Source organism: Myotis nattereri, assembly GCF_964212035.1.
Source record: "Myotis nattereri genome assembly, chromosome: 12".
In the NCBI taxonomy this organism is placed as follows: Eukaryota; Metazoa; Chordata; class Mammalia; order Chiroptera; family Vespertilionidae; genus Myotis; species Myotis nattereri.
In genome coordinates, this window is record NC_138087.1 from 79,841,328 (window position 1) to 79,864,519 (window position 23,192).

At 51.5% G+C, this 23,192-nt stretch overlaps 1 protein-coding gene across 2 annotated transcripts in view; it reads right to left on the bottom strand.

The window, feature by feature from the left end:
• MED27 (mediator complex subunit 27) overlaps window positions 1–23,192 on the bottom strand; it is a 173,432-nt gene that overhangs the window by 32,250 nt on the left and 117,990 nt on the right. For both annotated transcript variants that reach the window (XM_081103981.1, XM_081103980.1), the window contains one exon: window positions 6,865–6,958. In XM_081103981.1, coding sequence (XP_080960107.1) covers window positions 6,865–6,958 — 94 coding nt within the window. The remainder of the gene's footprint in view (window positions 1–6,864; window positions 6,959–23,192) is intronic.

Sequence of the window (23,192 nt, forward strand, 5' to 3'; positions counted from 1 at the left end):
TGCCTGGGAAACCAGGCACTCAAAAAGGAGTCAATGACCGCAACCAACAGAAGCCAGACAGCAGGTCTTCACAGGCACAGTGCGTTCTGGAGGTTTGGTGGTGGCTCAGAAACCTCCAGAAGCGGGGGAGGGGGCCAGGAACTGAGAAAGAACATGCACCCTGGCATCAAGCTGACAGAGGTTAGCCCTCAGCCTGGCGACTCACAGGGCCCCCCAGCCTGGCGACTACGGGGCCCCTCAGCCTGGAGGCTCACCGGGCCCAGAGAGTGCATTCTTTTTCAAAGGAAATATATTTGTATTGATTTCAGAGAGGGAGGGAGGGAGAGGGAGAGAGAGAGAAACATCAATGATGAGAGCGAATCACTGATCGGCTGCCTCTTGCACATCTCCTACCAGAGATCGAGCCCACAACCCAGGCATGTGCCCTGACCTGGAATCGAACGGTGATCTCCTGGTTCATAGGTTGACACTCAACCACTGAGCCATGCTGGCCGGGCCAGCGCCTACATTCTCACTAGTTTGCTCCTGAAGGGGGTTGACAGTGATGACAACGATGTAATGCCCACCACCACTCCTGCAGCTACATACAGCCCAATTAGTTCAATTAACTTTAATAAAATTCGTTATAATATAACTTATAAAACTAATAATGCCATGGGTCAGGACAGTGTATACGCATACTCATCTTTTAATTCAGCTGGCGACCGAAATGGATTGTGTGTGTCACTTTTATTAAAACAACAACTGTTTTATCTCAACACATAGGCACAATGAAACGATGAACTGGAGGAAAAATCAACTGTGTGGACCGGGATAAGGGAATAACGTAAAATAAAGAGATAAACTGCTTTTAAAATCAGCCGAAGATTTAATGCAGTCCCGGAAGGTTTCAATTATTTACACGCTTGGTCCATGCAGTGTAAATCCGGGCTAATGAGATTCAATTGCCGGGCATAAATCTGCAGAAGACAGCCGCGTCTACGGAAAACAGCAGCCGGGCTCCGTGTTAGTAACTCTTCAAACAAAGATCATGCCTCGGAAAGAGGAATGACATTCTGCTCCACATCACTGACTGCAGTGGGTGTGGGGAGAATGGCTCCGTTTGGTCAAACACAAACTGAGACAAGTTACAAGGGATTCAAAGGACCTATTGATCAATAGGGTTGTCTTCTAATAACAAGATCAGCGCCGATAATTTACCCGGTCTCTTTGTCCTACGGAAGCTGTGCAGTCCCGGAGAAGCCCTCTCTGTAAAGTGCCCTGTCTCCACCCAGGTGGCGGGAGGCAACGCACGAGGCGGAATGGACGTCACTGGGCAACTGGCCGGGCCACACTCCTTCAGAAGCCTCATCGCGGCTCTGTCTGTGCGTGTGGTATGTGATACTGTAGGAGCTGTCAAATGGCATTTTATTTTAAATAATATCTTTACTGATTTCAGAGAGGAAGGGAAAGAGAGAGATGGAAACATCAATGATGAGAGAATCATTGACCGGCTGCCTCCTGCATGCCCCCTACTGGGGACTGAGCTCGCAACCTGGGCATGTGCCCTTGACCGGAATCGAACCAGGGACCTTTCAGTTCACAGGCTGACGCTCTATCCACTGAGCCAAACCAGCTAGGGCCCAACTGGCATTTTAAAGCGAAGTGACCCCCTTGACATCCACCTGCGGCCCTCCGTGCGCCCCAGACTCTGAGAGACAGGCCTGTGCAGTGCTTTGGGGGCCACGGAAGAGACTCTCCGCCCGAAGAAGCAGGGCTGGGCCTCTCGAAAAGGAGCGCAGACCCAGCCCCGAGAACGCACAGCAGCTTTGCCGGAAGGCAGGAGGGGGACGAGCCGTCCCAGGCAGAGGGGTCAGCAGGCCCAGGCCCAGCAGCGGACACGGAGCGAGCCACGCCCCCTTCCCGGTGCAGTTTTCGCGTGTGGTCCGTTTTCGGTGCCTCCTTCTCTGGGGGATGTTCTCCTTGCTCGCAGGCTTGTTCGCTGATTGACGGCTTTCAGGAAGGTGTAGATTTTGTTCTCGTTCTTACCTCCTGTCCACACTCCTGTCCTCAGACCTCCCTTTTCTTAGATGCCACTTCAGCGTCTCGTGTGTCAATCTGTGATGGTCCTGTTAAGTCTCCTCTATCACACACACTAAAGCCAGCGAGCTCATCCACTGCATCTGCACCTACCTCCTCCCATCCTGGTTGAGATGATTGCTGCTGTGCTAGGACGTCAGCACTTCCCCCTCGTCACACCCTTTGTTTTAGCCTCACACCGACAACGAAATACAGGGATGCCCACTCTCCGTGGGAGGCTGACGTCTCCCGGCCTGTCCCGTGGCTGGGCGAGGCTCGTCCTGAGATTCCGCGAGCTGGGCGAGCGGGCGCCGGCTTGTGTTTGAGATGGTTTTTCTCTGGCCTGGATGCTTGAAAGGCACACGTACCCTTGACTCACGCCTTTGAAAGCGCTGTCCATCACTGCCTTGAGCTTTATGTATTGATTTCGAGACGTCTGATGCCAGTCTGATTCTCTTGCCTTGTAAGCTATTGGCTTCTTTTGCTTGGGAGCTGTGGGGAATTTTTCTTGGTCTTTGATGTCTAATAGCATCACTAGACTACATCTTAGACCTGACCGGCGCTGGCCAATGTCCCAGGCACCAGCGAGGCCTGCCGACGTGCAGATCCAGACCTCCATTAGCTTCCACGTTCCTTCTGCTCCACGCGCTTCGCGGGCTCCCACTGCAGTCACGGCTTTTCTTCCCTGTCTCTCTGCTTCCCTCCCACCACCTGCTCTCTGACCCTTCCTTCTTTCTTTGCTTATTTGCATCCCTTGGTTGTTTCCCGGCATCTCTTCAATGCCCTTATTATATTTCATGTGAGTCTATGTTTTTTCCTTGAGCATGTTGAAATTTAGTCAATTTCTGAGATGATTTTAGCATTTCATCCATTTTTGACTGAGTACAAGTTCTTTTCACTTTTTCACATTTTTACCTGTTTCTGAATTTCTGACTCAAGAGTATTTTTCATCTCTGCACACACCTGAGGGTGTGAAAGTCAGCGGAGGGTGATGTTAAACAGTGCTCTTCTGCTCCGTGGCGTGTGTTTCCTCAGGTGGGAGGTGGGGTGGTTCCTTACGCCCCGGTGTTTAGACCTTCAACATTTTTCCGATGAAAAATTTCAAACATCTAAGAAGTTGAAAGAGTTGTACGGTGAACACCCATATTCCCATGAGCTAGAATCTGTAGTTATCATTTTGTCCCGCCTAATTGTCACATATATCTCCATCTACCCAGCCACCGGGCCATCTTCATTTTTTTCCAGGCATTAGTAGACTTCATCCCTAAACACTTAGGCAAGCACACCATTGGTAGAGTTTAAGGTTTAAACATTTTTTAAGGTTAAACTTGTCTACAGTAAAATGTACACCTTAGTGTACCCTTCTCTGGATGTTGAGAAATGCGCACAGGCACATAAACCACACCTCAAAGGGCTGACATTTCCCCCGCCACCAAAGCTCCCGGCGCTCCCTGTCCACGCCTGCTCCCCCAGGGCAAGCTCGGCCCTGCCTGCCCTCCACGTGGAGAATCCATGCAGGGAGTCACACGGAGGCAGCTCCCGGAGCCAGGCTGGAGGGATGCATGCGGGCTCTTCTTGTCTCCTCACGCACAGTTTGGAGTGTGGGCATTCCTGGTCTTCTAGTCGTGTCTACGGTTTTTTTGTAGTTTTATTTGTTCGTGTTTTTCTGTATTTTTTGAGAAATACTATCTATCTTGGATTTAGATAGTCACCATAATATTTGATTGCCAACATTTTCAAACATAAAGGAACAGATTACTTAACAACCACCCAAGTTAGAAAACGACCAAGATTTAGATTTTGCCACACCTGCTTTATAAAGCCCTCTCTCTCTCTCTTGAAATATTTTAAAGCAAAGCTCATACAACACGTTATTTCCACTTTAGTCTCCTCCTCTAAAGACAGACCTCGGCTTCAGCCCGAGGCCACGGTTACAGCTGACGACCACCAGCAACCGCGGTGCGGGGTGCGGGCGAAAGGCAGCCCCCAGCCCACGCGCACATCCTCCGGCAGCCGCGGTGCGGGTGAAAGGCAGCCCCCAGACCCCGCGCACATCCTCCGGCAGCCGTGGTGCGGGCGAAAGGCAGCCCCCAGACCCCGCGCACATCCTCCGGCAGCTGCGGTGCGGGGTGCGGGCGAAAGGCAGCCCCCAGACCCCGCGCACATCCTCCGGCTGCTGCAGGAATGCTCTTCCGAGGAAGCCGGGAGCTGGTCTGGAGAATGGCCAACATTCTTTTAACTTTTACTCTTTTTTTAGACCTTAAAGTTTTTAATCAATAATAAACTTCCATTCATTTCACTGCCATTGCAACACACATTTCTGGAAGCACTTTTGTGAAATTTAGTTTGATATTTTGTTGGAATATTCGTACGTTAGACACATTCCTCCTTAGAAAGCAGTTCTAACATTTTGGCCTTAGGGTCTCGCTGTGATCCTGTAAGCGACCGAGGCCCTAGGAGCTTTTGTTTCTGTGGGAAGCTATCAATATTTACCACATTAGAAACAAAACAGAAATGTTTAAAGCACAAGACGCAAGCCAACAGGCATTAGGGTGACGACGGCACCTCACGCTAGGCAGCCCCGGACGACACGGCGAGCCTGAACGGAGAGCGAGGAGGAAGGCGATGTCTGCCCGGGAAGCGGCTTTGCTGTGGGAGCCCCCGCAGCAGCCTCTGCGCCCCTCTGGCTGGGCCCTCGTTGGAGAGCTGCTGCCTTAAGGAATGGGTCTGACTTTAGAAAACAAATGTACAATTTTTATGTGTCAAAATGAAGTAAAAAATAAAAGCTGACTTTTCCAGTAAGTCTTACAAAATGGCATTTTCAAAAAAGCATTTAACAAAGAATTCCAATCATAATTGGAGCTGTGACAAAGTGCTGAAATCTGGGTATAGATTCCGCAAGTGGTTGCTGCAGCATCACAGAATTTTATTTTTTTAATTAGGTATTTCTTATTTCTTATTATTTTTCAATCCTCACCTGAGGATATTTTTCCATTGATTTTTAGGGAGAGTGGAAAAGAGAGGGAAAGATAGAGAGAAACATCGATGTGAGAGAAACATATCGATTCGTTGCCTCCTGCATGAGCCCTGACCAGGGCTCGGGCTGGGGAGGAGCCTGCAACCGAGGTACATGCCCTTGACCGGAATCGAACCTGAGACTCTTCGGTCCACAGGCCGATGCTCTGTTGCTCTGTCCACTGAGCCACAATGGCTGGGGCAGCATCACAGAATTTTAGACTGCAGGTCTCCGGAGCGTTCCCAAGGACAGCTGAGGCTGTATCTCGGCCTCGGCACACAGGGACAAGCCTGCGTCCTGCTCCGGCGCTGCCTCCCAGGAAAGCATTCTGGCATTTTTCCGGGAGCCACACATTTGCATGCGCTAAAGCAGGGCTTCTCAACCTTGGCACCGAGATGTGTCCGCGTGGTTTAAAAAAGACATGTCATTCAACAGAAGGCATGAATATGTTAAAGAGATGGAAGGTTAGTTAAAATGTATGTTTAGAAAGATGGACAAATGAGTTTTATCTGTTGTAAATCATGTAATATAAAGATTCAGTTATATAATATCAAGATATCTTTCAAATATCATGGTTGAAGTTTCATCTTTTTCCTACAATTTTATACCTGGTGAATCAGTCACAATTTTTAATATATTTTTAAAAATATATTTGATATGTTTTTATTTATTTCAGAGAGAGGAAGGGAGAGGGAGAGAGATATAAACATCAATGATAAGAGTGAATCATCAATCAGCTGCCTCCTGCATGCCCCACATGGGGGATCGAGCCTGCAACCTGGGTATATGCCCTGACCAGGAATCAAACCATGACCTCCTGGTTCATAGGTTGACACTCAACCACTGAGCCACACCGGCCAGGTAGCACATGAGCATTTTAAATGCCAAAAGAAGCCAGCTGCTTGTTCTCGTCTCTGACTCAATTAAGCGCTTACAATATTTTGACTGCTGGGAGAAAATTAATAATGGGATGTTAGGCGGTAGATGAACTGAAACTAAATATCAACACAGTTAGATTTATTTTTGGATGACTGAGCTCATCTCCTCAAAGAACGATAATAGGATTTATTACATCATGATATTAACATACACAGCATCAAAGAGCCCCCCGCAGGGCAGAGACAGCAGCCACACCGGAGGCCGAAAGCTTAGGGTGCATCATCTGGGGAACGGAGTGGACAGCTATGGCCATTACCTCTGACTCACAAAGACGCCGGAGGAAGTTAAGGCGTAAATGCCCTGACAGTTTTGGGATGGAACCAGTGTGGATGCCTCATTCCTTCCCTCCCAGCAGCAGTCCCCACGCAGCCCATGCGGACACACTCATACACATGGGAGAGGAAGATGCTGTGACCTGTCACTCGCCTGTTCACTCAGCAAATATTTACTGAGCGCCTGTGTGTCCTCCCCTCCTGCGCCCGCCCATCTCCCGTGCGGGAGTGTATCTCCAGGTCAGACACAGGGAAGGGGCTGCCCCTCCATTTCTGAGGGGCTCTGAAGCCCTGATACCTCTGGGTCCACGAGGAAATGCTGGTCAGCTTTAGATGAGCCAAACAGACCCCAACTGTCCAGAGGGAGCCCAGTCTACCCGCCCCTCCTCCTGCCCCTTCTATCTGTGCAGACACTGCAGACGACCCAGGGCTCCCACGACAGGTCACTGACATCTGCTGCCCCTGGTGACTGCTCGGCGATGGCGGAAAACAACGGGGTCACCAGAATCTGCCTGTCACCCTTTACCATGTAATCTCGAGGCCAGTTTTCTTCCATAGAGATGGCCAAGTGGGTCTTACCAGAAGCATCGCTGACGTTCCATTGGGTCTGGATAACTGGATGGACATTTCAGGAAACATCCTGTCAATGCGGCTGATCACGTCATCAACATACCTAAGTGGGAACAGAAACACACCCGCATGAACGAAACCCTCGGCTCAGGAACACAGGCTCACAGTGCACGGAACTCCTTGTTGGTTTCACCTGCATTAATGGAATCCATTTTCAAGAAGGCTAATGCGATAACATGGCTCTTTGTAAAATATACTACTTCCCCGTTCCTCCTCTTGCCTTCCAGTCAACCAGTCTTTAGTTAGGGTTAAGGTACCCTAACCCTAACCCCAACCCCTCCTTTTTCCTGGAGGGACACTAGCTAATTCAAGTTACAGCACAATTTTTGCTTAAATGGGTATTCTATGTTTACATTCTACACTCTATGCATACACACACACACACACACACACACACACATCCTCACCCGAAGATACTAGTATGTTTATTGATTTTAGAGAGAGAGGAAGGGAGAGGGAGAGAGAGAGAAACATCAATGTGAGAAACACTGATTGGTTGCCTCCCGTATGCACCCTGCCTGGGGATGCAGCCGCAACCTGGGTGTGTGCTCTGACCGGAATTGAACCGCAATCCTTTGGTGTATGGGGTGACTCTCCAGCCCTGGGAGCCGCCCAGCCAGGACTATACATATATTTTTAGTAGCAGAGCCACACTGCGCTCAGGAGTACATTTATTCACTTGTACAGCTTCCTGTTCTGCCTGGTTTTCACTTGATTAGCTTTCTATGTACCTTCTACCATGTTGTCCCTGACCTCTCCACACGACTCTAAGCTTCTCACTACAGTCACACGGGTTAGGCGCTCTAGCAGTTCCACTCTTTTTGGAGACATTCCTCCCAAAGAAAGTCCTCTGTTCCTCTGGCCCAAATGGAGCCTGTCTCCTTTAAGGTTTACCATCACTGAGACAACTGGCTGCAAGCACCTGGCATGGCATCTGGCGCAAACGAACACCTTTGGTCCCCGGTGAGCCTGTTCTGCAAAAATGCCCCTCTCGGTGGGTGAACTCTCCCTCCAGCCGAGGCTCACCAAGGAGATGCCCAGCGCAGCCCCGACGGAGCTGGCCTGGCTCCGACCCGCTGAGAAAGAAATCCACCAGTGTTTGTGCTCACCATCCAACCCACTGGCCACAGAGGGCATGTATAATACAACAGCTGAGATGCAAAACTATCCATTAAGGATTCTGCATTGGATTTCGTATCTGTTGGACACGACAAATTAAATTACAGTCCATTAGATCAGGGACATATAAAAGCCGTGTTCTCTGGGCGGGGGAGAGGGAGATTAGCTCTGCGCTCACAACATGAAAGGCGTCAGCCTGCAACCCAGGGCCCCTGAGAGCAGCAGACAACACAATGCCATTTGTTTAAAAAGCGAACACGGGGAATCAGCTCGGAAAGTCAGACAGCAATCGCACTGATTAACTCGCAGGTTCTCCTCAGGGAATGTTATCACAGTTTACACTTCGAGCGAAGAGGGCAGGGAAAAGCTTCGAAGGCAGCGGCCAATGAGGAATCCCCAGCAGGAAGATGCACAGAGATGGCGGGAGGAGGTGGAGGTGCGCTGAGGGCGTGGGCTGCTGGGGAAGAAGGCGGGAGACGGCTGTTCAAGTGCGAAGACTTCTACAACCCAGCACCAGACAGCTGGGGGACCAGAAGAGGAGGCCATGGCATGAAGAAGCAAACTAGCTGAGAAAGAACAAGAGGTAGTTCCTAGAGTTAAGGCCCATTCTGTTGACTTTCAAAAAGGCTAAGAAACAGCCCGGCCGGCGGGACTCAGTGGTTGAGCATCGACCTAGGAATCAGGAGGTCGCAGTTTGATTCCCCGTCGGGGCACATGCCCCGGGGTGTGGGCTCCATCCCCAGTGTGGGGCATGCAGGAGGCATGATTCTCTCATCAATGATTCTCCCATCATTGATGTCTCTCTCTCTCTCTCTCTCTCTCTCTCTCTCTCTCTCTCCCTCCCTCCCTCCCTCCCTCCCTCCCTCTCTGAAATCAATAAAAAAGGCTAAGAAACAGTGACTAAGAAACCACACCTCAGGACCCACCATCCCTTCCAGATGTGCAGCTGCCTGATGTACAGCCTCGGCTCTGAGCTTACACGCTGCGGAAGGTGAAAACATGAAGAAAGGAGGTCAGCTCACTTTCCATCACTCCTGATGTTCCTCGAAACAGTGGAGACACACGGCAAACTCCACGTCCAAGTGTACACCAGGCCATAGGACATTTGCATATTTCTCTCCTAAATCTATGTACGCGGTTTAAACCCAGTTAATTCAGACTCAGCAGGAAGCAAAAATCTGCTGTCCTATGAGAACAGAGGTCGTTTGCTAAGCATATGCTAATGGGGAGAGGGGCATGTTTTCTGAACGATCCTCAATCAATAGCCATCATAATCAATAGCCATCATAGCTCCGACAGCAGGATGCAAATGAACCAGAACCTCAGCTCGAAGGCAGGCTCCCAGTTGCTCCCCACGCGGTCACCTTGAAGGGCCCGCAGCACTTTCTGGAAAGCCCATCTCTGTAGCAGGCGAGGAGGCGGGGCACTGAGGAGGCCGAGCGCTGGTCCGGACACCAAGCTCAGTGCAGATTCCAGAACGCGGGAGGAGGGGCCGGAGTCCTGGCTGCAGACCACGCGGACCACACGTGCTCCTCGCCGCTTCCATCCCCGTGTCCAGGAGTGCTCGCGGGCGGAGAAGGAGGGCAGCGGCGGGAGGAAAGGTTCCCAGGAAAACCGGCGGCCGGCGGGAGGGTGGAGAGGCCTGGGCGGCACGGGTTTGCTTCCCACCCAGCGAGCTCAGCAGCAGCTCAGTAAGCTCCACCCAAGGAGTTCATGAAGCAGAAGTCAATTTCCAGGAGATGTTTTCCATTCCCATGTCCAACATAGCGGAGATGCAGATTTCCTTTTCACAGGTGACATTATGTGTTTGCCAAGAGGAGAAAGAGAGAAAGTCAGCTGCCTGCTTAACTGAGGAAAACAATGTCTGAATCCTCGCAGCAAAAATCAAAACATTCATTTGCAAGCAGACATGACTTTCAAACCGCAAATCCACCGCTAGTGGCCTGACAGAAGGAGGAGGCTGGCGGCAAAGCACACCCTCTCTCTACAGGGGCTGGTGCCCAGGCACCCCTCTGGCAGGCCGTCTCTGAACGGTGCCCCCCACCCCAAGCCACGCCCACTGCCACGCAGGGCTCCGCGTGCAGGGCAGGGACAGGGACAGGTGGGGAAGGCAGGCACAGCGCGCTCCCTGCCACACGGCACCGTCTGTCCTGCTCGCTCTGCGCAGGAGCAAACTGCTGTAATTTCTACCTTTGGCTGCAGGCAAACAAGCAGTAACACAGCAGTGGTGACGAGTCACACTTGAGCAGATGCGACGCGGAAAGATTAATTTCGTGCCAAATTGAGCAGTGAGTCACAATTTGCACGTTCCTGCCAACCTGCTAACAGGGTAAGAACTGGAGAGCTCGCTGCTCCTGTTTACATCGCAGAGGCCTGTCCGCCAGAGCAGCCACTCTCCTCAGGCAGCGCCCAGGAGCTGCGGCCGATGGGCCACGAAGGGCCAAACACAAACCCCTAGAAATCACGGGTCGGATCACGGTGTGACTCATCCCGAGTATTCTCAGGCAGAAGCTAACTCTGAACAACGGGAGAATCCCACCTCCTGTCCTGCTCTCTCCAGCGGACTCTCACTGGGCTCCCCCATTCTCCCAGGACCCTCCAGCGGGTTCTCCTCCGAGCCTCTGAGTCGTCCTTGGGACTCAGCTCAGAATCAACTGCTTCCCCGTCGCTGCGGTCAGAAGCCAGCGGCCGCCCTCAGACTTCCCACCTCGTTCTCCTGTTTTCAAGTGGCTTGGCCTGCTCCTTCAAATGTCCCCAATTTAAAGACCCTGGGACCTCGGAGGTCCTCTCGTCCAGCGTCCCTCTCAGTCTGGGGATCCAGCGGCGTCTCTATGCGGTGGTCTGCACCCCCCTGCCCACCTGGGGCTGCAGTGTCTCCACCCAACCACCCCATCAGCCTGTAGGTGACACACAGATATTTCCTCCCAAACCTACAGGCTTTGCGCAAGCTGGTGACGGACCACTGGCTTCCCTGACTTCTCAACCAGCCTTTGACTCTTTCTTGGGTCACAGGTCCCTTGGAAAATGTGCTGCAAACTAAAACGCACACCTGCACAAACTGTCCAGGCCGCTGTCGGTAGCTCCTAAGCCCTTCAAGTCCATGCAGAGACCCACGTTCAGAAGAGCTGCTCTGGACTGTTCTAGAATTGAGGTATCTGGTTTCTTCTTTGTTCCTCTCTGAATGGGAAATTGTATTTTTCAAAAAAGCTATTTTAATTTTAAAATGTTGCAGGAACACAGAAAGGGGGGGGGTGATGAATCTAAGAGTCGATAATCTTAACATCATGCTTCCATGATGGAGCCCAAGGTAGAGCTCGTTTATAAACAACCGTCTCCCTGTTAATCTTCCCAACAAGGTCTAGGCCAGTGATGGCGAACCTAGGACACACCTGTCAGAGGTGACACGCGAACTCATTTTTTTGGTTGATTTTTCTTTGTTAAATGGCATTTAAATATATAAAATAAATATCAAAAATAGAAGTCTTTGTTTTACTGTGGTTGCAAATATCAAAAAATTTCTGTATGTGACACGGCACCAGAGTTAAGTTAGGGTTTTTCAAAATGCTGACACACCGAGCTCAAAAGGTTCGCCATCACTGGCTTAGGACCTGCTTTCGTGACCGTGGAAGGCGTTGGGTGTGAGGGACCGTTTCTGCCTCCACAGCCCAATTTCCAAGGCTGTGCAGCAGCTCCCTGCTCTCCGCATCCTGTAGGAGGCGCCGCAGCTCAGTGCTGAGCTCAAGTGCAAGTCCTCGGATGGCCTAGGAGGCCCTGCAGTCCAGCAGCCGCCACTGCTCCCCCTGGCCCGGCCTCCGCCTCCGCCTCCGCCTCCTCGGGTGACCTGGGCAGCTTGCACCACTGGCACCGCCTGCACCCCGTGCACTCTGCACCCTCTGCCCGGAGGGCTGTTCACATCCCCCCACGTCCAGGTCAGTCCTGCTCCCGCTCCATGTCTTTGGGTCCCGACTTCAATGACACTTCCTCAGGGAAGTGCCCGACGCTCCCTTCAGCCCCATCCGCGGCGCGTCTCATCTGACCCCTAAGCACTTTCTAATTCTCGTCTGTGTCTCCCGACCCCGTTGTAATTAAGCAGTTTTCCCGGCGATTGTTTGTTTAATGTCTCTCTTCCCAACAGGACTGTCCGCGGGGTCGCAGGTGCCGCCCTCGATGCTGCGCCCCCGCTCCTTGCCAGGGGCCTGTGCCCTCCACGCTCTCCTTCAACCCGCTGAGCTGAGCTGACAGGACGTGGAAGCCAGCCATGTGGACCGGCCAGGCAGGTATGAAACAGCTCAAATGCAGACTTTAGCAGATGTGAGGTGTTGGGAGAGTCCGTTACAGGAGTCATCAAGAGTCAGTGGCAACAGCAACGAGAGAGCCCCACACACAACCTCAACGGAAGCAGAGCCGCCCGGTCTCAGAGCACAGGGTGGGCACGGCCCCCCCTCTTGTCCTGGCAGGAGCTCAGCCACGCGGGGCAGGAGCCGCGATGGGCACCACGCTGTCGCCGTGCCAGCCCTAACGCCGCTTCTAACGAACTAATTAATTCTGCGAAAACATTAGGACAAAGATGCGCACCACCCAACTGGGGTCACCACACCAAAGCGATAGCAACACAGGCTGTGGAAGACATTTCTAAAGAGACCGGTGTCACCAAACATGAACAGTCTACTCCACACATTAAAATATATTGCAAACTACTTGTTATTAAAGCCTTAAAATAATTTGTTGGACAGATGGCTTCGTTCTCTAAAGTCTGACCTTCCCTCAAAAGAAAAAAAACACCAACAAATCTGGACTCCAGCCAGCGATCCCGTGTTAGGGAGATGCTGAGGCGCTCAAACCAGACTTCCGTAGCACTGACCCCACGCCGTGCGGACGCACACGCTGCCCATCGCCCCCACGAACTCCAAGCGCTGGCAGTGCACGTGCTAATCAGCGCATCTGGGGGCGAGGTGATGCCTGGGGATAGCCCTCGGTCTGAGGATGAGTTAAGGCTCTCCCCGACACCTGTCCAGAATGATGGCACCAGAGGCTCTGCCAGCGGGTGGAGACAGAGGGAGGCTGGGTTAATGACTCCAGGAGGATGCGACTGCCCGAAACTACATCACATCGATCTCAGTGTGATGAAGAACGCCTAGAAACTGAGGTCAAACTCCTCCACTTTGTAAAAGACCTTGTCGTGTCCATGAAAGATTTCTTGTTCCTTTGAAAGAAGTAGGTGCTAAACTGCACATCACAAGACGAGATGCATCAGAGACAAGAGCTCCCGCGACCACCTGCTGTTACTCTCATCTAAGGAGAGACAGGCAGAAACTCCACCACCTCGCGAAGGACACTGGCCACCTCAGCAGCGGCTGTCAAGGCGGAGAAGACAGGTGCTGGGGACCCAGCCTGCAGGACTCAGTGAGCCCGGCACACAGGTGCTGGGGACCGGCCTGCGGGGCTCCCACTGCATCTGCACACCCTTTTCCATCAAGACCACAGGCTCATTTCCAGAAAAACACGACAACTAAGATTCCTTCCATCCTCCTGTTGGGTTTTTATTTTATGACTCGCAATTCATGTGCAAAGTTGCTAAGTAACAGGAAGGGGCAAATAGTAAACACCTGCTTTGCATTTTACTAATCACTGCAAGGAAGACATTTTTATAAATCTCTGTTCCTGCACTAAAAATGTATTCAGATATCTGTGGGTCCCCGTTTTCCCTAAAACATTTCAACAATGTGTTAAGCTTGGGAAAGAATTACACTTTTACTAAACATCTCTGTCCTCTGCGAGCTCTCGCATGTTATGGAGAAAAAACCCCCCAAACAAGGACAACACCCATACTGAGCGCCCATAGCTATTCAATCAGTCATCCCGTTGGGCCTGGCGGGGTGACCCCGGGGGCTCAGGCAGGGGCGTGGGGGGTGGAGCAATGTGGGTAGGTCAAGTCACACGGTGAGAAAGGGACCAGACAGATGACAGGCGGCCTCACCCAGGGGGGACAGCTGAGGATGCTGGCTCACCTGCCTGAACCTTTGGAAACAGCTGGAATAAGAAATATGGGAAACTGAAAAATGTTTACATTAATTGAGGGTAACAGTGACATGAATATTCTAAATGGGTAACAAAGTAAACTTTACACACACTCAGTTCATGAAACAAGTGTTTCCTGGAAGCTGACCTGTGGATGTGGCCAGTTTTGACAGTGAAGGCTTCACACAGAACAACGGGATCAAACGGAGAGACCTGCCCCTAGAAGGTTACCCAGAGGCCTCTCGGCTCCCTTCCCTCCCCTTTCTCCCTAAGGGTCCGGCACCTACGCTGCAGGCCCCAGGCATTCCTTCTCAGACACTGTCAAGTGCTAGTTTGCTTTTCCCTCTAAGTTCACGGTCACAGTCATATTTACATTTACCCCAAACTAACAATGTCCAATGTGTGATAGGCACACTCACGGAATGGTGCGGGAGGCGACGCACATATATGGGTGAACATTTTTAATTTAAGTATGTATGTACATAGAAAAATACGTAACTAGCAGCTAAAACCTGAGTTCATAGACATCACTTCCTAGAATGATGCTGTTTAAAACATGAGTTTATTTAAAGAAAAATATTATGCAGATAATAGAACAGCTGATCAAAGATTATGGCAAAACTCCTACAGGTGGTTGTAAATGACTGAGTGGAAAACCCCCTTAAAGTAAGGCAGGTCACAGCTCTGGCTGGTGGCTCAGTCGGTCGGAGCGTTGCCCCGCACACCAAAAGGTGGCGGGTTCCACGCCTAGTTGGGCTGCGTACGGGAGGCAACCTATGGATGTTTTTCTGTCACATCCATGTTTCTCTCTCTCTCTCTCCGCGCCCCCACCCTCCCTCTCTCTTTTTCTCAAATTAATAAAACATATTCTCAGGTGAGGATTGAAAAAAAAGTAAGGCAGGCAATAAAACAGCTTGGTTTCAAAAAGGTTTTGCTTGGCTTGGAAAACTGGTTTTTGTTTTTTTTTCATTCTAAACAGATCTTCACTTTTATACCTTAAAAAAAGAAAGAAGTTTCCGTGCCTACATCTGGAGCTGGCGGGAGGAAGGGGTAAGCGGCCCAGGAGGGCGGGTGTCAGGTCAGCAATCCCGAGGCAAGGCTGCGGGTGATCAATCACGGGAGCTGACTCCACGGGAATAATGGGAAAGTGCAGCCGAGCAGGGGAGGGAGCCTCTTCACACAGAAAAAGGCTTTCACAGGCGGCAGCAGTGGCCACGGGCCCAACCCCTCACCACTTTCAAAGGTGTTCACCTGTTCCAGACTGCTCTTCCCAGGGGAGCAGGTCCAGGACTCCCCTGGAGACAGGTAGAGGGGGTTGGCAGAGCCCTAAAGAAACTCTCAAAGGGCGCCCTCTACAGGTGTACAGTGGCCTCACCAGACCACCACCAACACTGATCCTGTCTCTGCACTGAGAAGTCTATGGCAGTCTTTTAATCCCTTGCAAACCTCTCCTCCACTGCAAGTCAGAGGAGAAATAAAGTGAACTGAGCTGACCCTCTGCTCTTCCCCCACCCCCATCCTCACCCCGTCTCTAGCCCTGTCTACTGGCTCCTCCCCCATGGTACCCACCCAAGGAGACTTTCCTCTGCCAGGAGAGGGGAACCTTCAGGGAACAAAGCCCATCATCTATAAATAAGTCATCACAATGATTTAAAAAGGAAAGAAGCTTGGAAGGGTGACTTCATCCAAAATATGTAATAATCTTCTGTTCCTAAGAAGTCATGAATAGCCTTGTCTCAGGACTTAAGAACAAGCAGAAAATCAGTAATACATCAAAAAAATCCCCTAGATATTTAGCTATTCTAAATAACCCGAGAAGAAATCAGAAGGGAAATTAGAATATATCTTGAAATGAATGATAAAAATATATCAAAATTTGTGGGATGCAGCTCAAGCCATATTGGAGGGAAATTTATAGTTTAAAAAAGCTTACATAAAAAAATTAAATGACTAAAAGATTAAAGATCTATGCTTCCATTTAAAAAAATTTAGCAAAGCAAAGCAAATTAAACCCAAAGTAAGAAGGAAACAATGCTTATAACTAATGAAAGAGAAAACAGATAAAAATTTGAGAAAAACTGAAATCAAGAACAGATAATTTGAAAGAAAATAAATAAAACTGAGAAATCTCTAGCAAGAATGATGGGAAAGAAAAAAGACACAATTCAACAATATCAGGAATGAATGAGGAGACAGCACTCAGATGCCAGAGACAGGCAAAGGCCACTATGAGAACATAACAAGCAACGTTACGCCGATACATTCGAAAACATAGAAGACGTGGGCAGTCCTTGAAAGATCATTAGAGAACTGATATAAGAAATAAAAATACCTAAGTATCTGCTTTTTAAAAACCAAATGTTACCAAAATCCTTCCTGTAAAGGAAACTCCAGTCCTACGTGGATTCTTTGGTTAATTCTATCAAGCACCGAGGAAGCAACAACCTTACAGAAACTCGCAGAAAACAGGAAGGTTTCAATGCATCTCCTGGGCCCACATTACCCTGATTCTGAAACTAGACAAAACGATACATTCCACAAAATAGGAGCCAATGGCACCCGGCAGTACATTAGACTGACAGCATATCATGATCTAGCATATTCTAGAATGCAAAGTCGGATTCACAAGGAAACCAACCCATGCTGTGGTATACACATGTAATGGAATATTATTCAGCATAAAGTGGGTGCATTTTATGTAAACTATACTTCAATAAGGTTGATTTTTTAAAAATATATTTTATTGATTTTTACAGAGAGGAAGGGAGAGGGATAGAGAGTTAGAATCATCGATGAGAGAGAAACATCGATCAGCTGCCTCCTGCACACCCCCTACTGGGGATGTGCCCGTAACCAAGGTACATGCCCTTGACTGGAATTGAACCCGGGACCCTTCAGTCCGCAGGCCAACGCTCTATCCAATGAGCCAAACTTGTCAGGGCAGTAAGGTTGATTTTTTTTAAATGTTTAGAACATGCTGAATTCTTTGCATTGTTCTCAAATATTAATGGGACGAGAGTCCAAGCAAGAGGTTGTCAGTAAGTCTTGGGGAGACGAGGCAGAGCCTGCTTCCCTCCGGGACTCGGGTGCAGAGGACTGGGTGCTTCCTCCAGTGTGGGGAAGGCCAGCGCTGAGCTCCCTGCAGCCCTAAAGCAGGGGAGGGGCAGCCCCGAGTCCAGTGCCTGTGGGGTCCCCGACGGGCTCGGGCCCAGAGCGAGTTTCATCACCCACAGGGCCTCCCCTCCGTGGGCATGTGCTCTGGCTTCCTCTTCCTTGTACCAGATAATCTCTAAGGGTCCTCCTAGCTCTGGTCAATGCGACACACGTTTCCTAAGAGTCTACCATGTGCACAGGAGGCAGGTACACAGCCCTAACGACTCAGCATCTTGAATGGCACATGGTCCTTATCCTAGGAAATCCAACCAGTCCAAGCGCCCCCTTCCTCAGCCCCTGAGTGACTGGAATCTACGGGACCTCGTGCATCTTAGTAAAACCCATCAGCATCTTCACAGCAGAACTATTCCAAGTACTGGCATCAAACACACTGACTTTGTCACTGACTGGCGGGTGGGGGCATTACTAGAAATTTCTGAAGAAACGTATCGCTGGAAAGGACACTGCACTCACATACTGGAACTAAACATGACAAGAAGCCCAGGAAAGAGCAAATCTGTGATCGGGGGAACGGGCAGGAAGGACCTGCCTACTCGAGGTCACAGGAGCACATTGGCGGCGGCTGGGCGGGCTGCCCCGACGCGCTGGGCAGGATGCTCAGAGGGCTCATGCAATTACAGGGCACGCACCTAACATAACAGTCTGTCACTTGAGGATCTCAATAAAATAGACCAAACAGCTATTTACTTAAATGTCAGGGGCTCAGAAACAGGAGCCAGGAGTACAGCATCCAGGTCCTTCGGTTCTTAAATTCCAGACACCCACGCTTGTCAGATCAGCTCAGTGAACAGATCAGCCGTCACTCAGTTATCTATCAGTCACTCTGTAAATGCTCCAAACACCGCCAAGTGCACCACTCATGAAGGCTGTAGCTCCAGCTCGGACCTGTGAAATGGCACGCGTGCGCGCACACACACACACACACACACACACAGGCACACATGCGTGCACACGATATTTAAGTGGGCAGAGCACACTGCTCAGGAGTCAGGGACGCAGCTCAGAATGAAGGAGCAGGATCAGTTTCTCTTGCTCAGACCCACAGCTGTCCAAGGGGGACTGTGGAGAATCACCCCATGAATGAGTCGCTTGGAGCTGTGCTAGTGGGAGGTGACGTGTAGAAGAAGAGATAGATCATCACTCCATTTGACAAAAACAGGCGCAGTACCATGTGAGCAAGGCAGGGATGGCAACCTGCAGGTGGGCACAGACGACACAGGTGCACAAAGACGTGACAACAGGGAGCAAGGGCGTCTTTAACAGAGAGGAGGTGACACCGTTACCCATAAAACATGCAAATGGAAGTTGCCAGCGAAGATGGATCAATTACGCTGGTCGATGAGAGTAATGAGAGAGTTCCAGCAGGGACACTGCGGTTAAACATCAGGCAAAACTTCACAACTGGCTGGAGCTGGCAGCGCAGAGGGGCTGCGGGAGGCAAAGAGGGCGGCCCGGAGCGGCACCTGCCTGGCCACATGGATTATTCCTGCTGCAGTTCAGGACCTGACAGACGTGCGTTCGAGAGGCCTGCTCTGCTCCAGGTGAGAGGAAAGCCAGGAGGCCCCTCTACAAGTGAGGGCTTTGCCTACGGAGCAAAACTCTTGACATTCAGACCCGACACGGGTCGTTACAACGGGCTGCACAGGCGGCAACGGCAGGAAATGCACACGGGGCAATGCGCCTGGGAGGAGGGGCTCTGCCTGCGTGTACGCATCGCAACCCAAGAACAGCCCGTCTTCCTGCCCGAAATGTCCTCGGACATCTTTCCGCCTCAATTCAAAGGCTTCTTTCTTTGTTGAGTTCAAACAGTACATGATTTGCTGTTAAGCAACGGGAAGCATTTGAGCTCGGTTAGGTGGCTCAGAAACTCCTCGCGGTTCCTGCGGGTTGTGAGCGGCTGCCGGAGGCTCTGGCGGACGGACAGACGTCTCCAGATTCTGCTGAGCCAGGCCTGGCCTCCGGCCTCCGCGCTCCAAGGCCTGGGCAGGGAGAGCGCACACAGGGAGCGCTGCCTTCGTTAACCGGCTCAGCAATCTCGAGCAGGAGGAACGCTTTCTGGGGCCCCTTCACACCCAAGATGGCACCGCCCGCCGTGTCCACGGGACCCTAGCCCCCCAGGCTAACGGCCTGCTGGCGCCCTGCAAGATGGCCACGTGAGAGCGCCACTCCAGCACGGTCTTCTCCATGAGGCGGAGGCACTGCAGTGAACCCACTCATGTTCGCAAACACATCGCGAGAACTACAGTAACAGCCCGAAGGAGTCATGTGATCCTGAAGCTGAAGGCAGAGGGTGTCCGGTCCTTCCTCCCCTCCGGAGAGTGGGACAAGCTGCGCGCTGAAGCCTTCCAGCTGCTGTGGGCAAAGCCGGGATTAGAACTCGGACCTCGGAACCTGTTCTGGTCCTTCACACAGACCTTTCACATGTGCTGCACAGTAACACTAAAAAAACACACAGAAAACTCCTCCAAAGGACAGAGTTAGGGGCCTTTTATAGCCGCACGTAACCAAGTTTTCACTGCATATGTCCATTGTAGTGTTTCTAATATTCTTACCCACTCTCGCTTTTCCAACAATAAATTCTGGTCACAGCGTAAATGTAATTGGAATTACGCCACATGGTTGTGAGAAATCGTCTCAATCTGTTTTCAGGCCCAGCCTCTGGAGAAATAATGAGTCTGTGGTTAAATGTATGCGCGCACGCCCTGAAATCAATCCAGGCCGGAGCTGCCCCCGCTCGATACTATCTGTGCTGGTCTTTTCTGAAACACCTTCGGAATAAAGTAACAATCCCGGGAAACCATTTCCGTAGAGATCCCAGCATGCCTCCCTTCCGTGCAGAGGGGTGAAGAGAGAGGTGAGCGGGTTTCATTCTGTGGATTTCAGGTAACTGGCTACTGATTTCCATTCTGCAGACGTGGATGCCATTCCAGCATTGATCCGAACGCTCTTGATTCATCTATTTTGGTGCATGAGAAAGCTTCCAAAAATACAACTGTAAAGGACCGAACATGCATTTCTAAAACCCCGTGCCGTGATGACCAGGAAAACGTCGAAGCACCGTGTCCCGCGAGGCCACTTCCAAGCCAGGCCTCACTTTCAGTGTGGGCCCGCCCAGCTGTCTCAAACTCCATTTCTAGAGTGTTCCGGATGATAGCCCCGTGCCATCCACGGGAGCCACGTCCAGTCAGTTTCCACAGAGCAAATGGAATTTTCCCAAACAGATGCAGAGAACAAAGACCCCCCGAGGTTAGTGTTTCCAAAACAAATGGTCAGAAATTAAGTTTAGGTCATTTTCAAGAGGGCATTTCTCACGTGTGACTGGCTCAAACAGGAGCCCGCTATCGGAAACCTGACATTTTCCAAGCCCCAGAAGCAGCGCGGAAAACGAAGCAGCACAATCAAGGTTCCGACAGTGACTCACACGTTCCTGCCTCCACAGCCGCCATCCCGCCCGTCTTCACAGCCCAGCCCGGGGAGCCTGCGCCTTCCCATCAGCACACGGTTCGCACCCTCACGCCCATCTCTTCGGATGCCTAGCCTTCATTTTATCCATTTTTCTGAGTATCTTCTTAAAACAAAGGTATGTCTAGTCCTCACAAGAAAGCAATTTATTTTATGAACGTCCTGCGCTTTGTAATTAGCTTTCATTTCTTCCCTGGGGCGTCAGCCGGGCCCCCGCTGTGTCTGCTGCGGGTTCCAAACGCGTTGCTCTGGCAGCGGAGGACGTGGCTCTGCCTGAGGTCCCCGGCAGCCTGGGGCGCTCGCAGCACAGCAGCGGCGGGGCCTGTCCTCCTCCTCAGTTCCTGCTGGTGCTCCCAGTTGTTATGGGGTCAGAAATGGGCAGCGAACGAGAATGCCCCGATGGCCCCCCAGCATGAGGGCCTCCGGTCTGACTGAGCGATGGAGAAGGGGCACAGAAGGGGACAGGGCATGGAGACGGGCCCTGGCACCCTGGGCAGGGAGTCAGACCACGCCGAGTCCCACCACCACAGTGTGCACATGGCGGCCGCACCCAGCTCAGAAGGCCGCCGGGGTTACAGAAGGTGTTAGAACAGGGCCTGACCCCAGCGATCACTCGAGAAGGACAAGTGCCTATGACGGCGGGGGTGTGACCTCTGGGAAGCAGTATGCAGACACATGTGCCTTTGCTCACTCCTTCAATGTCACGACCGTCAATGCAGACGGCATCCACGGAAGATCCCTCTGGCCACACATCACACAGGCCACAAGCACAAAACCATGTGTGTGTGTGTGGGGGGCGGGCGGGGGGTAATGACAGAAGAACAGGAGAAAGAAGAAAGGGGCGGGAGGGGGCTTGTATTGTGATATTGTACCCAACCCCTGCCCCAAACACTCCCATCAAACCTTGACCCAAGGACATGTCATCCGGAGAAGAAGGTGGTCTGTTTGAGACGGGCGCACCATGGCCGCTCTGATGTCCTTTGCCACCCAAGGACACGGGGACCACTTCCAGCTCTCCGTGCGCTATGCTCATCGCGCTCAGCACTGTCTACCCCACCCTCCCAGCAAGCCCAGGCCGGTCTTATTCCAAACGCACTGTTTACAGGCTGCACCTTTCAACAAGGTTTCCAACGTGAACGCACGTCTAGTGTGCATGACTTCCATTGGCCTGATCGAGCGCATTCGCAGGTTATTTTCACTCGAGTATAAAAGATCTGGGAAGGGGAGAAGTTCAGGTCCCCTCATCTTCTCTTTGGAAATAAATTATTCATGAAACTCCCTTGTTCCCGAAGGGTTAGGTTTAAACAGCTGCTGAAGTGCTGCTGCTGCAGAACACGACTCGCGGCGCAGCCCAGGAAACGCGCGCTGCTCATGGCGTTTCCCCTGGTCAATGGCCGGCGTGTGGAGACGCGAGCGACCGCCTCTCACACACAAAGTGGGCAGCCAGGGGTCACTATGGTCCGCCGTCTCTGAGGACCCACTCCAGTGTGGCCGAGGCAAGCTCAGGGGGTAGGCGTGGAGGACGAGGCAGAGTGGGAGCCCTCCTGCAGCAGGTCAAGGGGCCCGTTTATTTCAAATTTGTTCTTTTCAAGGTGAAAAACCACCGAAGACTTCCCCAGCCATTGGCTCCACCCACCCAGAGCCGCGACCCAGAGCTGGGCTCTGTCTCAGGGCCACGTGTTGACGAAAGTCTCGGGCTACCTGGTGCTCAGAGGTATTGCTGGGCTCCACTTCTTCTCAAATACAAACCCGAAGTTAAGAAAACAGTTCAAATAACAAAAAACATAGAGAAATCCATTTAAACAACCAAGCCTAGGCCACTCTCCATTGGTCGGTATTGCCTCAAATTTCTCATAAGATAATGTCACTAATTTTAGATGCTGCGCCCCCCCCCCCCCCAACTCATACACACCAAACCTGGGACCCTCTTTTTAAACGAGCGGCTTTCCATGTTAAAGCTCCAGTGCAGAGTGACTGGGCCCCAGCCAGACAGGGGACAGAGTCCTCAGTGCTGTGGCCGCCGAGGGCACCTGGGGGGGACGTCACCTTCGCAATATGGCTCAGACACCAGAGATTAAGGGTGCGTTCCTGCTGACGGTCCCCAGACTCCAGACCTCAGTGGCCGGGCAAGAGGTGGGCTGTTCTTGCTGAATTTCAGGCCACATGCAATAGGGCGAACACTCCATGTCCCTGACGTGGGGGAGTTTGAAAGGTCTCGCTCAGGACCCTCTCGCTCTTCTGCTGTCCCTCCTAAGGGCATGGCTGACAGCAAGGACGCTGTGCCGTTCCGCCGGCCGCCGTGCCGCTGCTGGGAACCTGATACCTAGCTAAGGCCATGGCGGGCTCTGGATGGTGACGGCCAAGGTCAAACGCTCGCTCTGACACTAACTAGTGTAGTGATGCGGCCTTGGCAAGTCACCTCACCTCTGTGCCTCAGTTTCCTTATTTGTGAAAGAAACACAGAAGTGCCAACCCCACGAGATGAAACGGCTTAACGAGCGGAG